The 23,081-nt window shown below is 37.4% G+C and overlaps 1 protein-coding gene across 3 annotated transcripts in view; it reads left to right on the top strand.

Moving 5' to 3' along the window:
* The window catches only part of sfswap (splicing factor SWAP), a 130,664-nt gene that overhangs the window by 5,214 nt on the left and 102,369 nt on the right, over positions 1-23,081 (top strand). For all 3 annotated transcript variants that reach the window (XM_051677249.1, XM_051677251.1, XM_051677250.1), the window contains exons 2-6: positions 713-876; positions 6,691-6,822; positions 8,722-8,801; positions 17,608-17,833; positions 20,881-20,990. In XM_051677249.1, the coding sequence (XP_051533209.1) occupies positions 713-876; positions 6,691-6,822; positions 8,722-8,801; positions 17,608-17,833; positions 20,881-20,990 (712 nt within the window). The remainder of the gene's footprint in view (positions 1-712; positions 877-6,690; positions 6,823-8,721; positions 8,802-17,607; positions 17,834-20,880; positions 20,991-23,081) is intronic.

Genomic DNA, 23,081 nt, shown 5'->3' with positions numbered 1-23,081 from the left:
TTAATCTGCACGGATCTGTTTCTTGTTTCCAATGTGTATGTGTGTGTCTCTCTATAACGTAACGCAGAACTTATTTCCTCAGCATTTAAGGCTAAGGGGTCCCGCCAGGCCCCAATTGCCACCTCATCGCCCGCTTCTCTCTTTTGCCGAAGAAACTGGAACTGAGAATTGGAATACAGCAGCGAGCGCAGGAAAATTTCCACCATATGGGTTCTTACGGATAGGTATTTATGTGCTCGGGCTTTTGTGGATGTACTTCTTTTACAGTAATTTTAGGATGGCTGTTGTCTCAAAAAGTCTCAGTTGTCTGACAAGGGTACAAGTTCGAATGGTTTATTGAACCATGTAAGGTAAGAGGAGAGTTGTTGTTTGCGTTTTTTTCTTTACTCAGGCCTGTTGCGTCTTTTTAAGGTTTTAGTGAACAATTAGATGGATTTAGTAAGTTTATCATTCAAGCGCCCTCATCTCTTGCGTTGAATACCCTCTGGAGTGCAGCATATAGGACATCTGCCTTTTTTCGCCCAGGCATTGTTCAGTTCTTGCACCTCTTGAAATGCTTGTAAGTGAAGTAGAATTTTGGTAATAGAAAAGCATATATATGCATATATAAACAAAGCCTCTACTTTTAGGGGTCCCCAATGCGGTGAGTATTTGTTGTATGTAAATAAATGTTAATTTCCACTCGCCTTTAACCCGGTGATTCGTATTACAGGTACGATGGCCGCGGTCATTTACATGACCTTTCAGAATATGACGCAGGCTCGTGGAATCACGATTACCAGTTGTCAGAGGAGGAGGCCAGGATAGAAGCTCTGTGTGATGAGGAGAGATATCTGGCCATGCACACAGATCTACTGGAAGAGGAGGCCAGGCAAGGTAATTGCATAGTTATCTACCAAGATTTATCAACGGAATCAGACCTCTGCAATTATATCCATAATCTATGTTTGGCATCTCTACAATGTTGAGATTAATTTGACAGGGGGAATTCAATTTAAGTTCCTTGTTCCAGGTCATATTGCAGCTAATAGATCAGTCCTTCTGGTCTAAACTTCAAACTAAACTTCAAAGCTGAACAAATGCAAACACCTTTGGTTGACTGACTTGTTCTGTATTCTGAGAGAACAGCTCTCCACCATTTATATTCAAAGCTTCTCTGTTCTTCACCCTCAATAGAGCACAACAGGCATAAACCTTTTAACACATGCAGTGGTATATGTTTCTGTATAAGCCCAAAGTTACTGTGAATTTAACGTGATTTTTAAAATATCATGTTTACCCCTTGAACTCTGTGGACCTGGATGTCTGTGGAAGGGGCCAAACGCATACGATAAGTTTATGCTTAAATTGTAAAAGTCCTCAGATACATAAGTTACACATTTGATATCATTTGAAAGCTTAGAATCTGAACTTTATACAGAATACAATTACTTATGCATTTATGTTACGTAAAATAAAATAAAGCCTTAAATAACTTGTGTCATAATTGAGCACCACCTAGAGGTGACAATGTAGAAATATGCATATGAATATAAATGTTTTCTACATAGCACTTAAAAAGCCAAGTCATATATCAGATGAAAGCTCTCATTCTCAGGAATGTGACTGTACAGTTTAGTTTGTGGCCTTAAACCACAGTTCGAATGATTATTAAAAGAACCACAAAGTTAAAAATGATCTCTTTTACACAACAAACACAGATGTCTCATGTCTGCTCTGATCACTGCTTCTGTAAGCCTCAAAGTACCCAAAACTACATATCAGCTCTTACCTTAGCTTGTCTTCTTTAAAAACAGCCATTTTTACTTGTCTGTGAGCTTGCTTTGTAAAATAATCTAGTGATATATCTCAGATGTCCAGAAAAAAGCATGATAAACAAATCACTGGCAAAATATGTTTTGATAATGAAATGTTATCATTGTAAAGCTGTGGATCTCTGGTGAGAGTGCTCAGCTGAGTTAGAGCGCTACCTACACTTTAGATTTTTATGTTGTGATGGAAGGTGATCGATTTCTAAAATAAATTTTATTTTTCCTATTGCTTGCTGCCATCTAGTAGAATAAAATAACTTTTTGCAGGGAGATGGAGCAGACTGAACCAAAATTACATGCTTAAGAATGTATGAAAACAAAAAATAAAACACAAAAAACATTCAAATAAAATTGTGTTCATCATAACATTGCAAAAATATACAAATGTATTTATGAATGATTGAAATATTTTCTGAAAATATGGGGGGGGGGGGGGGGTTCTCTGTAATATAAGGCAAATTTTATGCAATTAGTCAACTGTATGTGTGTATGGTGAGCTTTTAAATTTGGGAGTGAAAACTTGCAGATGCCAGTCAAAAAATGCATCAGAGTTGTAGCCGTCTTCTGGGTGAAAAACCACATTACCCATAATCATGAAGAGAGATCCCTAATCAGAAAACTTGCTGTTACTATGGAAACATAAATCCCAGATAAATCTTTCTGAATATTTAGCAATGAACGTCACTATATTAGTAAGTTATATTGGTAATTATTGTTTTCATACATAATGACTGTAAGTTTTTGTTTTTGATTCGATTATCGAAGTTCATTCTTTCACAGAAATTGTTAAGTGCACAGTCTTAAGTTTGTCACTTTTTTTTAGATTTTCAAATCAAAGTTTCTTAAGTTTGATTTTGTGATTCAGCTCGCAGGTTGGTTTGGTTTATTTAATAGTTTTTCAAAATCCCTATGGAGAAAATGAATGGGAAAAATACTTCTAGAACCTAGACCGCTGGCTCCATTTTTGGCATCTCTACAATGTTAACAGATTAATTTGAGAAGCAAAATTAAATTCTAGTTCCTTGTTTTGGCTCATATTGCAGCTAAATGGATCAGTCCTTTTGGGGTGACACTCAAGCCTCTTTTAGAGTTCAGCAATATTTTTCAGTCTGAAAATTCTTCAGAAAGCACCCAGAATAAAAAGAAAAGGACACTATAGTTAACAGTGGTCAACAGATATGGGTTTTTCAATGGCTGATACTGACAACTAGAGTGTAGGTTGGCTGACAGAATGTCTACATAGATTTTATTGGCCAGTTAATTTTAATTAGGCCTAAAGCAATTACAATTTACACATACATGCTGTAATGAAATTAAAACATTTTAACACAATACTTGCTCGAATTTCACAAAAACATTTTCAAAACAGATATTGTGCATTATTTATTGACTGTAGATTTTGGAGTGCTAATGTTTCTCTTTATCAGTCAAGGCGGCACAGTTATTGGCAGATGCCGATAATCTCAAAATGACTAAAAGTTTCTACACTTACTAATTACACCTAATCTGATTTGCATTCTTTTTTGGTGTTTTTCCTTTATGGTTTTATTATTATTATTTATACAATGAGGCTTGCATTTTCTTGCTTAATAATAAAAATGCATAATAACCTGTGCCGATAGGACATTAATAGGTACTAGTATATTTGCAATATTTAAAGCTTGTAATTCTTTGACTATACATTTGTCTTTATTAAACTCAAATATTCTCTGCCGACTTGGCACTCACTTTGGCCAAAAGTGTCTGCCAAAAGAATAAATGTTAATGTCTTGCAGTGCTTGCTGTTTTTAGGTGTTAACTATGGAGAGTATGGTCGTGAACCACAACATTTATCCCTTTTACAGTGGTATATATATATATATTTTAAAAGGACTAGGCTACCTCTTTATTTTTACTGTTCTGAGAAAGCTGACACTGACATCTTGCTTGTTTCACTCAAACGGGCAGCGTTATTTCATTGGGCACTTCAGTAAAACCTTTTTATTGTTTTCAGCTGTAGTCTGTTAGAGTTCATAGAGTTTTAGTGCATTCCTCTAATATCCTTTGATTAAATTAAGCTGCTTTAGTAGTCAAAGGTACTTGTGTTTGTCTTGTACATTTTGATGAATGTAAAACTGACATGGTTGAGTTTGTTTTATATTAAATCAAAGAAGTTGAGTTTTCGAATGTGACAGGTGTTGTTGGTGGGTTATATTAGGTTACTAAACGAATTGTTAGTTGTGATGTCATGTTGTTTTTTTATGGGGGGGTCAAAGCTTTTTTTGGAATGTTATGTTCAAGAATGTTGGTTAAAGTTGATTACACCCAGCAATTAAACTGAATTAATTGAATGCGGCACATTCATGTAGCCTAACACTTGACCTTATGAACACCAGACTGTCTGCTGATAACATTTTCAAATGTGTTCTGTAAAATAAGCCCAGAGAAGATGTGCGCTACATTGATTTTACCATGGGAAAAGGGTCAGTTGCTTTTATAAAACGGTGGCAACAGTGATGTGAAAAAAGTCACCAGTGTGCAATAAATTGTTACATTTATTATAAATACTTAGTAATCGGACCAGACCAAGCAACCTTCTTCCACTGCTCCAATGTCCAGTTCCGATGCTTACGTGCCCATTGTGAGCGCTTTCGATGGTGGTCATGGGTCATCATGGGCACTCTGACCGGTCTGCGACTACACAGCCCCATACACAGCAGGGTGCGATGCACTGTGTGTTGTGACACATTCCTCCCATAACCATCATTACAGTTTTCTGTGACTTGTGCCACAGTAGACCTTTTGTCGCTTTGGACCAGATGGGATAGCCTTCGTTGCCCTTGCGGATAGATGAGCCTTGGGCGCCCACACCCTGTCACGGGTTTGTGGGTTTTCCCTCCTTGGACCACTGTTGGTAGGTACTCACCACTGCTGACGGGGAGCACCCACAATTTATGCCGTTTCAGAGATGCTCTGACCCAGTCGTCTGGCCATAACAATTTGGCCTTTGTCAAAGTCGCTCAGGTCTTTGCTCCTGCCCATTTCTCCTGCATTCAACACGTTGACTACGAGAACTGATTGTTCCCTTACCATCTAATCTACCCAGACCTTGACATGTGGCCTTGTTAGGAGATGATCAACATTATTCACTTCTCCTGTGAGTGGTCATAATGTTTTGGCTCATCAGTGAATATTGGCATCAGCCATTAAAAATCTTTATTGGTTAACCATCATTTTGATTTTCTCCCCATTTTTCACCAATTTGGAATGCCCAATTCCCAATGTGCTCTAAATCCTCGTGGTGGCGTAGTGACTCGCCTCAATCCGGGTGGCGGAGGACGAATCTCAGTTGCCTCCGTCTGAGACATCAATCCGCGCATCTTATCACGTGGCTTGTTGAGCGCGTTACCGTGGAGACATAGCGTGTGTGGAGGACGCTATTCTCTGCAGCATCCACGCACAACTCACCATGCACTCCACCGAGAGCGAACCACATTATAGCGACCACGAGGAGGTTACCCCATGTGACTCTACCCTCCCTAGCAACCGGGCCAATTTGGTTGCTTAGGAGACCTGGCTGGAGTCACTCAGCACACCCTGGATTCGAACTCGTGACTCCAGGGGTGGTAGTCAGCATCTTTACTCTCTGAGCAACCCAGGCCCCCTGGTTGACCATTATTAATGACGATTAGAATAAACGAATCTTCCGCCAGTAATATAGTGCGCTAGTCTTACTGTAGGCTGCAATGTGGTGCATTAAAATATAATACAGTGTGATGCAAAAGTCCGCTAGTGAAAATGCTTCTACTGTGCACTTCTTTTATAACTTAATACAAACATTTTAATTTTCAAACTATATTATTAGTGTAACAATTGAGATAAAGTTTGAAAAATGAATTTCTTAGTATTTGGTATGTCACACCCCCCCCCCCCCCATCACTTTGATGACAGCATGCACTTAAGCTCCAAAAGTTATTAGAAGTTGTTCAGAACCTGATGATAAATATTATCCCAGCATGAGTAAAACAATTATGCTCCCCTGCTCAAGCTGTTTAAAACTCTTTGTAAAGTAGAGGTGCAAAGTAAGTGGGAGTGAAATACGGTATCCTTTGCTGATAGTGACAGTACGCAAGTCATTATCTCTGTAGTAATTGTGTTGATTCGCCCTTCAGTGGGAACTTAACCTCATTAAACCTAGCTATTATCAGTCTGTCTACATTCACATCCTATAAACGACAATAAAGTTTTATATCGGACTGTCCTTGTTCCATGTTGCAGTTCTATTAGTTGCGTTATTCTGTATTTAGTGCAGTAAAGAACAGATCATGGACAGAAATGTTTTTCAGCTCTTTTATCCAAGGCAACTTACATATGAAGAATACAGAAAAAGTAATTAATCTTTAATCCTTTTTAAAATGAATTCACAAGTTAATTACAACTTATTTTTAGTGAATTACTATTGCTCATATTTGGGGTTAGATGTTTGTTCAAATCCCTAACCCTAAGTATTAACTCATCCTGCACAGTTTAAGCTACATCAAATCATGCAGCTTGTTGAGGAGAGGTGTACTATTACTTTTCTAAGTGAATAGATGCTTTTTTACCTGAAGGATGATAAAAGTGGCAGAGAAATCCCATAGTTTTACATTGAAGAAGGAACCTACGTCATATCTAGGAACCATATAGAAATACGCACTTTGGCCTTGTGCCAGTAGCAACTACTAAGAACACCCCAGAGCACTTTAGTCTGAAAACCTTAGAAACCACATAGCAATACCCTGGCAACCCTCCACATTACAACACCCGAGCATTGTGGTGGCGACTTTTGCATGGGCAAGTACCACACATTTTCTTCAAAAATTTTTTGATTTATGGATTTCTTTTTCTATTTTATTTGCAGAGGAGGAGTATAAAAGACTGAGTGAAGCTTTGGCTGATGAAGGCACCTACAATGCAGTGGCCTTCCGTTACAGTGCCGACTACTATGACCCCTCCCAGCCCACTGAGGAAGAAGAGGCCGCTAAAGAAACAGGTGGGAACCATGCAAGATCAAAAACCACACAACTTTAAAACACACACGCTGATTTTGAGCTGGTGGTTTTGAGTGTGCTTCAGAAGATGCAGTTTCTGAGAGAACTTTATGTGCCCTCTGTTACACTTCTGCAAATCAGCCTCAAAATGCTTCGGGATGAAACAAGTCCATTTCCCTTAGGTCAAATAAAATCGATTTTAAGTCCTGAGGCATTAAAAAGCTCAAAGTCTTTTAAAGAGTGTACAAGGAAGCCAGTGGATGTGCAGAGACTGTTAATGACATGCAAGGTCCATCAGTTCAGTGCTAAAGGGTTTTTGGAAAAAAACATCATACTCCATGGCTGATTGCTATATAAACTTAGAAGTCTAGAATTACTTTCAGACCTGGGAGCTCGTCTCGAGAGGAAATTTGGCACGTGGTGACAAATGAGTTTCTAAAGCAAACAGTAATCACCCTCCATGCTTTTGTTCTGCACATTCACACATGCTCACACCAGCCTTTGTTAGAGAACAGGATGCTTGGCATGAAGCACACAGTCCTGATCCCCCATCTCATTATATGCGCACAGCTTTCATGTCGCTGACATCTTTATTGCGACGTTGATGAAGTTATGAACTGTAATAGAGCTGAATTTGAAGCAAGAATGTTTTCTTTACCGGAGTATCTGAGACGGAACATTGCAAGGTGCCTCCTGTTACCACTTTTCCACACTAGGCGATCTACCAGATTTGGCAACCAAGGAATGGACAGAAGTGCATTTAAAGAGTGCTTGTCCTGGTCAGTGCTGTTAAAAGGTTTTTAACAGGACTACCTGGGATTACTTATATTTTACTGTTACAGCTGTGCGCATAAGTTTGCATCCCACTTGTGGAGTCTGCAAGATGTTTATCATTAAAAAAAAAAAAAGCAACTTTTTACCTGGTAACACTTACTTTGTTGTTTTGTTTTTTCTTTAATATTATTTATACTTGGGTTATAATTTTAATTAAAAAATTTTTGCTTTTAAAACTTTTTCTACTTTATGTTGTAGCCAAGGCTGGGTATTGATAAAAATGTCCTGATTCGATATCTATTCATATGGGTATATTTAAATTATAATGTCCCTTTTTGCTTGCATATGAAAGAAATTCTCTCCCAGCTAATGCTGTTAATTATACAGCAGACCTTCTAACTAGGTACATTACAAAAATATAAATTTTACTAATTATATTTTATTACTTTTTCGTCATCTTGGTCACATTTTGGGTTTTTAAATATAAACAAATCCATGTATTCAATCAATAAATATGATATTATATTTAATATATAATTTTTTTGTAATATGTTGTTTAATTGCATAATTTGTACTATTTACAAGTAGTTACATTGATTTGATGAACACATGCTAAAACTGGTAATGTGTCTTTAAAAAAGACAGCATTTCTGGAAAAAAAGCGTGTAAATTAGGGCATGTTAACGAGAGAGGACTTGAATGGCTTTATACATTATATATTAACGCACCAGCCATGTGTATCCATCTTCAGCTTCCCTTCCCCTTCGCATTCTATTCGACATAAAAATTTTATTCCGATTCTATCTGTCCTGACCAATTCTGGGGGAGGCAGAGGGTGGACTAGTGGATGGAGACAGCAACAGTAAACAAAACTGACGGGTCTTGTGGTGTGTAGGAAAGTTGGAATAACTCGAAACAAAACTTAAAGTGCCTCCAGTTCTTAAGCTAAAATGAAAGGAGCACCATTTTACAGTTGCATGTGGGTTTTATTCTTTCTTCATTTCTTCATTATTTTCTCTTTTTCTTGCATTTCTGACTCTGTCTCTCTTATGCAAACAATTAATTTTCCTCTGTTCATTCTTGTACCACCCCCCTCCCCCAACACACACACTTTGTCCATCTCTCAGATCAAGAGCAGCCGGAGGAAGAGAGTGAGGAACCATTTGTGGCACCCCCTGGCCTTGTCATCCCTCCAGACGTAGAGCTGGTGAGCAGATTATAATGTACACTCAAGCATGTGGAACTTATGGGCTTTTCAGACTTTGTTAACCCTGGTTAACATAATACTAGGTTATCTTGTCCCATGTTTCACTGTTCATACTTTACATTGGGTAAGTTTTGAGATTTCATAGTGTACAATTGTAAACCCTGGGTTTACATTTTTGTTTGCATGTTTACATGAACTCTCCCCACCTGTGATAGGTGGAAAAAGATAGCCACGACATTGGTTGAGCCACTGTTGCTGTGGCTTGCTTATAATAACTTGCTTCTTGTTGTCTCTGAATTATAAGCTGGAATAGTATATTTTAACTTATAATACAATTCACCTTTTAAGTCTTCTGAAACATACTACAAATATAATACAGTCTCTTTATAACTCCAGTGAACACTTTTGCTGTCACTTTTGAACATTTTTAATGGTTTGGTAACACTTTACAATAATGTTCTATTCGTTAACATTAGTTAAAGCATTTGGTATCATATCCAAACAGTTAACACTATATATTTTTTACAGCATTTATTAGTCTTTGTTAATGTTAATAAATAAAAATACAATTGTTCATTGTTAGTTAATGTTAGTTCATAGTGCATTAACTAATGGTAACATATACAACTTTTGATGTTGTATGTTGAAATTAATATTAACTATGATTGATAAATGCTTTAAAAGTATTGTTCATTGTTAGTTGATGTTAACTAATGTTGTTAAATTATGTTAACAAACGAAACCTTATTGTAAAGTATTACCAATTGTTTCAGTCAGCTTAAACTAATGCAACTGTATGAAGTGCATTAATATTAATTGAGGTAAGCACTGGGGCACTTTATTATTGATTGTCTGTTGCTAAACAACTTGTTTTGTGAGGGTTTGCCCCACAAAAACAGTGCTACCTCTGCTTTGGAGCAAGGTTTCATAACCCAGGTTAAAAGTGGTGCTATAACCGGCTTTTAAAAATACAGGTGTGAAATGTTGCATAGCCCAGTGTTTAAAGTGACTTGGTTTAAGAAGACGCTACCCCAGGGTAGGGTTACAAAGGTATGAGATTTTCACGGTACGATAACCGTCTCAGAAAATATCATGATATACGGTATTACACAATTACTATTATCAGTTACAATGACCTTTAAAGGAGTGAAAACAGAAGTTTTTTTTTTTGGTTGAACAAACGCTTTATTATAATTGAAGCTTGAAATCATTTTTGTATGTGTAAAAAAGTCTCTCTTTTGTAAATAAATAAAGTAAATAGAATAAATAAGAAAGCTAACAGAATTATAATAATAAACCGAATTATAAACATGATAACAAATAGCATGTAACCATAACATGTTATATTACTAAAGCATGTTAGTTTACATGTTAGCATAGCATGTTAAATTAACTACTAAATGAAAAATAACATCAGCTGTGTGAGCCTTTAAAGTAATGTCCTATGATTATTAATAATTAACATATACTGTAGGTGCGCGACAGTGCAGCCAGACTGCTCCTGTCTGTACCTTTAACTCAGTGGTTCTCAACTGGTTTTGCTTCAGGACCCAGATTTTACATTGGAAATCAAGTGGCGATCCACCATAGTAAAAACGTAACGTATTTAATGTATCCTGGGTCGCATTTCCTTTTATGTTGCATAGTTTTGTGCACCAAGTGACAATTTTTGTTGTTGATGTCAACAACAAAAGCGACAGGAAGTTTTCTCTCCCCCTTTTAAACATTTAAGAGCATATTTACTTATATGAGCCCATTATTATCCCGTTTGTTTCCTAATTTCAAACATAATTCAAACAGAACATACATATTACACAGGAGGAAAGGCACCTCATTGCCATGGTTAGGTCAGTGTAGCTAGTGTTAAATATAGTAATAATAATAATAATAAATTATAGTATTTATGAAAAAATAAGTACTAGCTGAAACACATCTTGAAACTTTAACTACAACTGCCATTGTTGATATAAAATGAGGTCTAATAGATTCTACCTTCAGACTATTTCATATGAAACTATAACCTTTTGTCAAAATATAACAATTTTGTAAAGGTGATGATGTGTAATGATTTTATTTTATTTTTTGGCGCATAGCACAGTGTTGCTCTTTTCCTCCTCAGTGCTGTTTGGCATGTCAGGACTGCCTACTGTTTGAGAGGTTCAACTTGACTTCCTCCATAACGCTTTAAACTAGAAAAGTCTCACTAAAATTGAAATTGGTCACATCAGTTTTGAGGTCTGCGCTCCACAATATCGAGGGAAGCCCGGTTGTTGCACACGTGCACCAGAGAGATGAGTATATCATGATCGCGAGCTGGTTCCGTTAGACTCATGCGAAAGTGCAGATGAGAAGCATTTAGCTGATTGCGAGATTATCATTAAATCTGCCTTGGCAGTCCTAAATAGGCTATCACTTGGGCGGCTGCCGAAATATCTTCAATGGGAGAACCATGTTATTGTTCTTTCCCTGCTGTCCGTGACCCAGATCTAATAGACCTGCGACCCACCAGTTGAGAAACACTGCTCTAACTCTCACACACACTCACTTATGTCATACCCCCACACATCGCTTCTCTCTGACATTTTCTCTGCTGCATGTGTGTGTGTGGCGCAAGTTGACGAGTCTGACAAGCAGACGAGGAGGAAAGGAGATGCGCGTGCACCGGTGAGATTCTCCGTCCGGTTGCATTTTTTTTCTCAATACCGTAGATAAGCAAATGTACATGGTATGATAACTGTCAATTTTCATACCGTGGTATACCGTGAAACCGGTATACCGCTGCAACCCTACCACAGGGTTAAGCATAGTCTGATTTTGTTGTCAATCAAATCATCTCTGTCTTTCAATCACCATTACTTACATAATTCGATTAAATATGTACTTGATTTGGGATTTTTGTTATTGGATTTCCTGAGCTGGTGGATTTTGAAATTTCATCTGTAATTTAAAGGTCACAGACCCCATTTGAGCTACACTTTTATATACTTTCTTAATTAATGCCAAAAGACTTCCAAATAGGGCTGAAACGATTAGTTGACGTTATCGACAACGTCGACAATAAAAATTGTTGACAAAAATTTTCGTTGTCGAATAGTCGTTTGATCTCTTTAAACGTAACATGAGATCGCGGAGTCCTGTGATGGCATGCGAGGATCGGACGTGTGAACGGCGAGCTCTGCGCACTTTGCTTGTTTTAATACTTTTAATGACATAAACCGGTGAGATTCTCAATACAATCTGTTCCATAACTGTTCTAGGAGGACAATATGTCAAAGAATTCAAAATCCTCGGGCTCTGGAGACATTAAAAGACACGAAGTAAAAGACATTAAAGTGCTCAAGCTGACGCCCCCGAGCAGGCCGCAAGCCTGGGAGTCGACTTAGTCGGGGAGGTGCAGGAAATGCGACGAGAGATGCTGAACTGGTCCTTGCTGACTTGGAGGATCTTGCTGTGATACGTTGATCGATCACTGCCATGGAGGCAAAGTTCACTATTGTGGTTACAAGAGTGGGGGATGTTGAGAAACGGATTGATTACCTGGAGTCATCGGAGAGGGAATTGTCTGCTAATCTGCTATCGACCAGGGTGGATTTGGAGCGTGTTTGGGAGAAGTTGGAGGACATGGAGAACCGTAGCTGGCGGAATAACGTCCGTATTGTCGGAGTTCCTTAGGGAGCAGAGGGATAGGATATTTTGATGTTCCTGGATGGGCTCTTTCCGAATCTGCTCGACATAGCAGGCCATAAGCTGGAAATCGAGCGAGCTAACAGGGTTCCTGCTTGGCGACCTGTGGAGGGAAACAGGCCCCGATCAATTCTGGCCAAATCTCTGAGATCATCCAATAATGATCTTGTGTTACGCAAGGCGAGGAATGTGGATTGTGCACTGATTTAGCACCAATATGACTAGGCAAAGGTACTCTTAAGGCTGCTTTCTTAAATATTTTTATAAAAGAATATTTGGCATTATTATTATTATTATACATTTTCAACAAATTCTAGAAATGAACACTGAGAAAATAAAGAATAAATAAAAAATACAATAAATATCTTAAACATCAGTACTGTATGTTCAGTATCAGTCAGTTGCTGACCATTTAAATAAAGAATACATAAAAATACAATAAATAGCTAAATAAACATCAGTACTGTGTTCAGTATCAGTCAGTTGCTGACCATTTAAATAAAGAATAAATAAAAACACAATAAATAGCTAAATAAAAATCAGTGCTGTATATTTAGTATCAGTCAATGGCTGACCATTAAAATAAAGAGTAAATTCAAATAAAATAAATAGCTAAATAAACACCAGTAATGTATGTTTAGTATCAGTCAAATGCTGCCCATTAAAATAAAGAATAAATAAAAATAAATAGCTAAATAAACATGAGTAGAACTGTTTAGTATCAGTCAAATGCTGACAATTTTAATACTGCCATTCAATTTGGGGCAGGTTGTAAAACAAGAAGCATTTACACCTGCCGAGTCAAGAGATAAACAGCGGCAGTGTTGTTACACCGTATTCTGCTATACAAGTTCAGGGGAAACTTTCAACGGTGGAAAACCAGACTTTTAAATATTACATTTTATAAATGCAGGGACTGGAATTGTTTGGTTGAAGGGGGTACCAAACTGTGAATCCTGAACAAAACAGAGTGCTGAATACATGTTTACACATTAACTTCCATTCAGCTGAAAAGCAATAAAAGTAGCTATGTGGTTAGCTAGTTAACTATGAGCTCGTTGCCACAGAGAGTAAAAGATGGACATTATTTATTTTACTTTCCAGCATTGCATCTAACCAACTTGGTAACAACATAGTGTGAAATCAACACTCAACAGACACAATCCACCACCGCACTGTTGTTTGCTGAGCTGCAAAAAGATGCTCTGATATTTACTTTTTAATCTGCAATTGTATTGACTGCACTGACAAACTATAGCTGGCCAACATAGCAAACAGATGTGAGTGACATGGTTGTCAGGGACAGGGTTAACGTCATATTAATTATATTGAAAAGGGAAAATGATGGGGTCATTGTTTATTAACTTTCCAGTATGTATTTCACAAACTAGATAGCAACTTACCGAGAAGACACCGATTAACACCGCACCACTTAACTGAGGGAGGTTAATATGCTTTGTGACCTAAATGAAAGTGGAGTGTTGAGATCCTTTGAAAATTTGGTTCAACATTTTGAACCCAAGTCTTAGTTCCCAGTTCTCAATTCTTTAGGTACTTACAGCTGTGCCACCTGCTCTGTACTATTTTTGGGAGTAGCATACACCCCTTTAATGCGGCAGATACTCTGGGAGTGGTGATTACTGCTTTTGGAAAAGGTCATGAGGCATCAGTGTATTACTCCCTGCTAATTCAGAGTCTCAGGGATGGAGCTTCAACTTCTCTCAAGAGATTATGGGAGAAAGATTTAAACTTGGTATTGGAGGAGGGAGTGTGGGCTAGGATTCTAAAAAACACCAAGTCTACATCTAGAGATGCAAGGGTGCGCCTGATGCAATTTAGGATTTTACACCGATTCTATTGGACCCCCTCTAGATTGTATAGGCTTGGTCTTAAGGACACCCACCTGCTGGAGATGCCAATCAGAACATGGGGACACAACCCATGTCTTTTGGTGGTGTGTTAAGATCCAAGAATTTTGGTTGAGGGTTCAGAGTTTTATGTGTGACGTATTGGGCACTCAGATTTCATTTTGCCCCAGACTCTGTATTTTAGGCGATGGAGTGGTCATTAATATAGGGGATAAATACATAAAGAATTGGGTCCTGGTCAGTGTTATGATCAGCAAATGGGTTATTCATAGGGGATGGAAGTTCGGGGGGGAAGGGTTTAATTTTATATCATTTGATTCCTTATTTTCTGTTATATTTATTTAATTTGTTGAATGGAATCAATAAAAATTGTTAATAAAAAAACAAAAAAAAAAAACAACATGAGATCACATTAAACTCAAATGATGACACATGAGAGCAGCACTACAGTTCGCGCCTGACTAAGGAGAGGAGGAGTTACACAGCTTACAGTCCAGATGCACTCTAAACTTTCCAAACAGCTTCAGGTGATGTAGATAGCTTTGTATGAGGGAATTATAATGCAAAAATACAAAATAAGTAATTACAAAAGCAATCTCATTGTGGAATAACCGGAGCCGGAGCTCTTTAAAAGAAACACCCCGGTGTTACATCTTAAATGCAGTTATGTTCAAATAATATGGAAGCAGATCATGTAAATAACTACAAACTCCAAAACTGACATTTCTCTGTGCGGTCAGTACCTCTTCTATGAGTTGCGCGAATGTCCCGATCTAAGGGGGAGAGATTGAAACTGCATCCGGCTGAGACTTATTGAATCATAATATATGTGTCACTGTGCATTTCTTATCATGATAAAAACTGGAAATACGCAGCTTTATCAATAAGAAAGAGTTTGTTTTTTTGTGAGTTAAAGATGGATTGAAGTAACAAAGGTGGAAGAGATGGTCTTCGCCCCATTATACACTGCAACAAAATATGTTTTTTATTTGTTTTTGTTTTGGCTTGTTTTCCAATGTAAATATCTAAAACTCCTTTAAAGCAGCTGTACTGCAGAAGAAAAAATTGTCATCTGAGAATGTTGAATATAATATTAAAAATACAATTTAAAAATATCTAAAAATCCTTTAAAAAAAAAAAAATGCATTCACCTGAGAAGCAGCATATAAGATATTTAGACATGCTTTTAGAGAATAGATCTTGAATATAAGATTATTAAAATAATCGTTAGTTGCAGCCCTACTTCCAAAAACGCTTTTAATGAGCTTGGATGCATATAGCAATGCATTTTGAATGGGACGTGGGAGAAAAGGAGGAGGTGTCATTGAGGCACAAAATTCTTTTGAGCATGTGAAATTACCCCACAGCGAAAATGGACAACAGGAGACAATGTCACACTTTTGGGCAACGGATTTTATTAAATAATGAATTATAAATATATAAAGTACAAAAATGCCAAAATATTAAGTCAACTCTACATAAACTTTACCATGTTTACTTTTTTAATACACATGTGAATGAATCGTTGGTGAGCGTTATTCCAAAGAAAAAATGTTTGTCTCTTTGTAATCTTTCATCGAAATGTCATAATTTGCTCTGCCTCTGAAACAACTTTTCTTTTCGGCTGATATTACCAAGCCCTCTAATTTTTCCCTTTTTTTTTTTTTTTAAGTAAATATCCACATTATGGAAGAAAAAGTTTGTGAATGTCATTTCATGTGGACTTTGAAGATTTGCAGTGTAGTAGTTAAAGGTCTTTTTATCTGCATTGTATCTGAAAGGTTGAAGATTCGACCTCTGCGAGGAACCATTTGTGACAAATTCCCTCTGCTTTAGTTTTGTGGCAAATAAAGACTCTATTCTGTTCACTTGTTTTGCTTAAGACCTGTAAAGATCCTCCCTTTGTAAAAGCAGTGTTCACACAGCGGGATGATAATTTCAATCTGACCAAACCAGAGTAGGGCTTTTATCTCTGCAGGGTCCCTCATTGGGAAGCCACACTCAATCACTGATGATTTTTGCTGAGCCTGTGGCATAAAGCAAGTTGATCTCACCAAATTATATCTCTATAAAAACTCAGAAGTCTCAATCCCCTCCTTTATCCTATTTAACCAGGGATTTGTCAGCAATTTCCTACAAGGGCCTGTTGGAAACAAAACAAGAAATACTTTTGCTTCCAGTGGACCACTTGTTACAACAATGCACCCTGATCTTCACATTTTGGGGATGGGGAGCTTTTCAGTCGATAAGATCTGATCATTACGTAAGACCATAAAAGTTCATTTCACTAAAACAATGAAAATTCTGTTATTGTTTCATTATTCAGTTTGTTCCAAACACATATTACTATCTTGCTTCCATAAAAACAAAACAAATGGGGAAAAGTTTAAGAATATCCTTTTCACTCTATTCCATATAATGGAAGTGAATTGGGATTTGGGTTGAAACAGCACGAGGGTGAGTTAATGATAACAGAATTTTCATTTTTGGGTGGACTTTTCCTTTTAAGCAAACTTCTGAGGCTTGAAAAACCCAATTAGATTTAAGGTGGTGAGGTTCTTTGAAGGTGCCTTGTGAATTACCAATCTTTAGCTGCTCTGATCACCTTTATTTATTGTAAGGCACATCGCTTGAAGCAACTAATAAATCTTGAGGAAGAACACTGGCTTTTCTATCTTCAAATTAGCAAGTCATTATTTGACTCTCTTGGTCTCTGGGGCTTTATAAGCAAAAAATTCTCTTTTTACCTGGATGCATCAGCTAAAGTGCAGCCCTTTGAAAGTTCTACTCTTGCAATATTCATAATTTGTTTTATTGAAAAATATATGTAATTGTGTTTTTGCTATTGTGACACTGTTGGAACTATTTATAATTTGAAGTACACCATTGCCATAAATCAATTCAGCACTTAAATTTGATTTTGTTTTGTATGCAGCATGAAAGATTTGTGATTAGACGTTTTAAAATCTGCATGCATTGTGAGAAAATGAATTAATGACGTCCCCTGTTAGTTTCATTAAGTGCCGACCCGCTCTTTTACACACAAATCGTTTTCTATGTGTGAACTCCAGTAGTTAAAAAATTCTGCGCCTGAAGTAATTTGATTATAGATGTATGTTCTATGCAAATTCTTTTTCCTATCCACATTTTTCTAGTTATTCTGTAATTATTCCCTTTTCCTAAAAATTGGCAATTTTCTTAGAAGGTTTCTCAGAATCTCAGCCTTAATAACTCCCTTTGTTGTTTCTTCTTAGCCTGCGACCACCAAGACCCACGCCATTATTGAGCGCACCGCCAACTTTGTATGCAAGCAAGGGGCCCAATTTGAAATTGTGCTAAAAGCAAAGCAATCCGGGAATTCCCAGTTTGATTTCCTGCGGTTCGACCATTACCTGAACCCTTACTACAAACACATTCTTCGAGCTATGAAGGAAGGAAGGTACACACCGGTTTCAGAAGGCAAGCAAGACCAGCAACAGGGTAAGATTTTCCAGTTGTATAAACATTTGTTAAAGTCAACATATCAAAATTGATCCTATTTGCTTTCTTAATGCTGAAGTGTGTAAATTCGCACCACTAGCATCACCAAACAGAATTGCAAAAATTATAACAGGTTCCAGAACATTCCCTTCATCTTCCATTAGTCAAACAAGCAGATAGTCCTGCCTCAATATTACGCCATTGCTTGAGCCAATTTAGCTGTTTCAGGCTGGTCAGCCACCTTGGTCCGTTCTAGTATGAAAGGCCCACTTGTCACAATCCAAACAATCAAATAAATTCCTAATGCATAAAGTCAAATGAATAGTTCACCCAAAAAGAATTTACTCACCCTCATGCCATCTCAGATGTGTATGACTTCCTTTCTTCTGCAGAACACAAATGTAGATTTTTAGAAAAGTATCTCCACTCTGTTGGTCCATTCAGTGCAAGTAAACTAGAACTTTAAAGGTCCAAAAAAAGCACATAAAGGCAGCATAAAATTAATCCATACGACTCCATTGGTTAAATCCATATCTTCAGAAGCGATATGATACTGTAAGTGTGGGTAAGAAACAGATCAATATTTAAGTCCTTTATTACTATAAATCTCCACTTTCACAGTCTTTCACATTTTTTAAAGTGAAAGTGGAGATTTATAGTAAAAAAAGGACCTATTGATCTGTTTCTCACCCACACCTATCATACTGCTTCTTAAGATATGGATTTAACCACTGGAGTTTTATGAATTACTTTTATGTGGCCTTTGTGATTTTTGGACCTTCAAAGATCTGGTCACCATTCACTTGCATTGTATGAACATTGTATCTTCGGTTGTGTTCTGCAGAAGAAAGTAAGTCATACACATCTGGGATGGCATGAGGGTGAGATTTTTTTTGGGTGAACTTTTCCTTTTAGTCCCACTTTACATTTTTTCTAGTACAACCCCAATTACAAAAAAGTTGGGACAGTATGAAAAATGCTAATAAAAACAAAAAGGAGTGATTTGTAAATTAAATTCTCCCTTTGCTATATTGAAAGCACCACAACTACACATAATGTGATGTTTTACCTTATGAATTTTGTTGTTTTTTTTGAAAATGTACAGTAACTTTAAATCAGATGATTGCAACACGCTCCAGAAAAGTTGAGACGGGCAATTTAAGACCAATAACAATTTGATGAGTTGAAAAAAGGCAATGTGAAACAGGAGATGTTAAACAGATGAGGCAATTATGTCATAGTACTGTATACTGTATCAAATTGGAAGGATTTTGGGCATTTCACCCTCTACAGTGCACAATATAGTTAAAAGATTCAAGGAATCTGGTCAAATCTCGGTGCGTATAGGGCAAGATGAAAACAACTTCTGAATGCGCGTGATCTCTGATCCATCAGACGTCATGGAATGCCCAATTCCCAATGCGCTCTAAGTCCTCATGGTGGTGTAGTGACTCGCCTCAATCCGGGTGGCGGAGGACAAATCTCAATTGCCTCCGTGTCTGAGACCGTCAGTCCGCGCATCTTATCACGTGGCTTGTTGAGCTTGTTACCACGGAGATGTAGCGCGTGTGGAGGCCCACGCTATTCTCCACGCACAACTCACTATGCATCCCACCGAGAGTGAGAATCACACATTATAGCGACCATGAGGAGGTTACCCCATGTGACTCTACCCTCCCTAGCAACCGGGCCAATTTGGTTATTTGGGAGACCTGGCTGGAGTCACTCAGCCTGCCCTGGATTCGAACTCGTGACTCCAGGGGTGGTAGCAGACATCACTGTCTTAAAAAATTTCATTCATCTGTAATGGATATCATGAACATGGGCTTGGAATAACTTTAGTAAATCAACACCATTTGCCGCTGCATCCACAGATGCAAGTTAAGACTTTACTATGCAAAGCAGAAGCCCTACATCAACATTGTCCAGAAGCGCTGCGACTTCTCTGGGCTTGGTCTCAACTTAGATGGAAAGTAGAATAGCTGAACTGTGTTTTTTGGTCCAAAGAGTCCACATTTCCAAAAGTTTTTGAGAAACAGCTGTCGTGTTATCTGGGCCAATGAGGAAAAGGACCATCCAAACTGTTACTAGCGTCAGGTCCAAAAGCCAGTGTCTGTATGGGCCAGGGGTGTGTCAGTGCCCATGGCTTGGGTAATTCGCACAATTGTGAGAACACCATGAATGCAGACGCATATGTACAAATTTTGGAGCAACATATACTGCCATCCAGCACCGTCATTTCCAGGGATGTCTCTGCATTTTCCAGCAGGACAACTTCAAACCACATACTGCCCAGATTACAAGTGAATGGCTGTGTAAGCAGAGGGTGCGGGTGCTAGATTGGCCTGCCTGCAGTCCTGACCTGTCTCCAATTGAGAATGTGTGGCGCATTATTAAGCACACCATCCGGCAACGAAGACCCCATACAATTGTGCAGCTAAAGACCTACATAATGGATAATGAAAGAATGGGGGAAAATTCCACTTTCTAAAACTAAACAAACTTGTGTCTAGAGTGCCCAAAATTCTTAAAACATGTTATTAGAAGAAATGGTAATGTTTCACAGTTGTAAACACTCGACTGTCCCAACTTTTTTGGAGCTTGATGCAATCATCTGATTTGAAATACTGAACATGAAATTCACAGGGGAAAACATCATATAATGTGTAGTTGTAGAGCTTTCTATATAGCAAAGGGTGATTATAATTTACAAATCACTCATTTTTGTTTTTATTAGCATTTTTCATACTGTCCCATCTTTTTCAGAATTGGGGTTGTAGATCATCCAATTTCATTAGCACATACATCAAATTACGGAAGTAAAATGGGTTATGAATGCTGTTTCATTTTGACTGTAATTGTTTAATTTCATTTCTCTGGGTGTTATTTTTGCAATTTGAAGGACACAGCATAAATTTGACAAGCGTTTCATTTTATCTTGCTATGATAAAAAAGAAAAGATTGGATTGATTGTTTTAGTTTTATCAACAAATGTGACATTTCTTAAGGTATTTACCATCCCAAACAATTGGCCCCTTTTGAAACAGAATCAAAGTCAGACGATTCTGATGATGACGATGATGACGGGGATGGAAATTACCTTCACCCGAGTCTGTTCGCATCCAAGAAGAGCTCTCGTTTGGAGGAAATAATAAAGGTACGGCTTTAAACACTCCCCATAGTGCTTGAATGATTAATACACTTGTTTGACGGTGTGTTGTTTTCAGACCATTTACCGTGCACCCTGGATCTCATACCATCATATGTGTTTGTATCTAACAAAGTAATGACCGATAATTTAGCTCCCTGATATCCATCATATCCTTAAAAATACTGCTAAATATTGCTAAATGCTCAAAGCCGCACATTTCAAAATTAATGTCAGATTACTGTTAAATTGTTATGTTTCTTGGCAGAATTGGGCCTGATATCAAAGCATCTGACTTCAAAGCATTCCCTTTTTTATTTATTTGTTCAAAATAAGGATACTTAAGATGTGTATATCTTTGATTTTATATTCTGTATGTTTAGACTGACTTTTCAAAAAAGTTGCACAAAGAGAGAGAAGGGAGATAAAAGCTTGTAAAATATACTATGTTATCTGATTTGGTTTCCTAATAAAAAACTTCTGCACTCTCGCCTTGATGGTATAAAGTTTGATTTTCAATCATAAACTTTTTAATATAATTTTTTTTTTCTCATTTTCAAGACTTGTGAAACTTGCAGGAGGCAACTTGCAGTTATTAATGTGTCAGAATTGTGAAGAATTATGTATGATGCCAGGTTTCCGATGCTAAAGGAAGAGTGATTGTAGAAAATTCATGACAATTCTAATACTTGACATCTGAGTGTCAAGATGGCTTAGCCAGCTTGTGTTTTTGGTTCTTCTGGAATACGGGATTAATCCCACCCACAGTTATCCTGAATTGATCATTTAACAGCAGCTGAAGTCACCAATTATGCGTGCTTACTGATGAAAGCAGCTTCATCTAGCTTGCCGATCAAGTGAAAATGAATCTTCATCGGAATCTGTGTGAAAATACCTTGAACTCATTCTGTCTGGAGAAAAATGTACTTTTTGCATACATGATCTCTATCTTTGTCCTAAAGACATCATCTTATTCATACTTTTTTCTAGTCTCATGCATACTTTTCTTTAGGCGCCATGAGGTGAATTGAAAGGTAAAGAAAGGAGCCAATTTCATACTCGCAGAATAGGAGACATTCTTTCCTTTTATGAAACATTCAAGAGCTCCTTCATAGGAAGCTTGAAATATGAGCCCTTGAGCAATGATTGCTGCGAATGTAATGATAAAAAGATAGCACACTATAGTCAGAGAAATCACGTATAACATAGCACCTCTAGTGGAGAGAAGTTTCACTGCAGCTTTAGCCACAGAAGCCATAAGCCAAGTTCTACACAGAGTATCGAAAAATTGATGTGTGCGTTTAAATGCACAACCTGTCAAGTTTGAAAACACCTACTCATTCCTTATTACTATTTTCCAGTAAATCTTAAAAAAACAAAAAAAAAACAAATGAAAGTGTGGGGATTATGTAGTGACCAAACAATTTAAACTATCTTATATTTACGCTTCTTCAATGTAGCCACCCTTTGCCTAGATTACAGCTCTGCACACTCTCAAACTTCATGAGATGCCACCTGGGATGCTTTTTTAATGAACTATCCCTTTAAGTTGTGGTGTTCAAGCTGTCCTGTCAAGACTGGACAGGTTGAAGACAAAAAATGCACTGGAAGACACACATAGTGTTTCTAATGAACAGTACTTTAAAGGTCACTTCCTTAAGGGACCAAAGAAAATCCAGTAAAGTGCTTGCTCAGCACCCAGACCGAGATATACTCTTCAACTCTTAGAAGTTGTCTGAAAAGAAGTGGCAAGCAAGAAGCCATTCTTGCACAAAGGCAACAAGTAAATATGACTATTGTAGGGATGTATTGGTACTTCTGTACCAAGTTGATACTTGAATTAATAAAGAATGTAACAGTAACAGTCTTTCGACAGTAAATATATTACCAAATACAGACTCAAATCTGTGGTCTGTGCGTTTGGCCTTAAAGTGTAAATGCAGCTGAATAGACTCGCTGGTGTCTATTATGTAGATACGATTCAATGAATGTTTCAGGTTCAATACAAGTAAGCTTGATTGACAGCATTCGTGTCATAATGCTGATTACCAAAAAGAAAAAAATCCTCGTACCTTGTTGATTTAAAAAAGGAAGAAAAAT

Source organism: Myxocyprinus asiaticus, chromosome 38 (genome assembly GCF_019703515.2).
Source record: "Myxocyprinus asiaticus isolate MX2 ecotype Aquarium Trade chromosome 38, UBuf_Myxa_2, whole genome shotgun sequence".
NCBI lineage: Eukaryota > Metazoa > Chordata > Actinopteri > Cypriniformes > Catostomidae > Myxocyprinus > Myxocyprinus asiaticus.
Note: the sequence above shows the minus strand (reverse complement) of the source record. Positions and strands in the feature narration are given on the sequence as shown.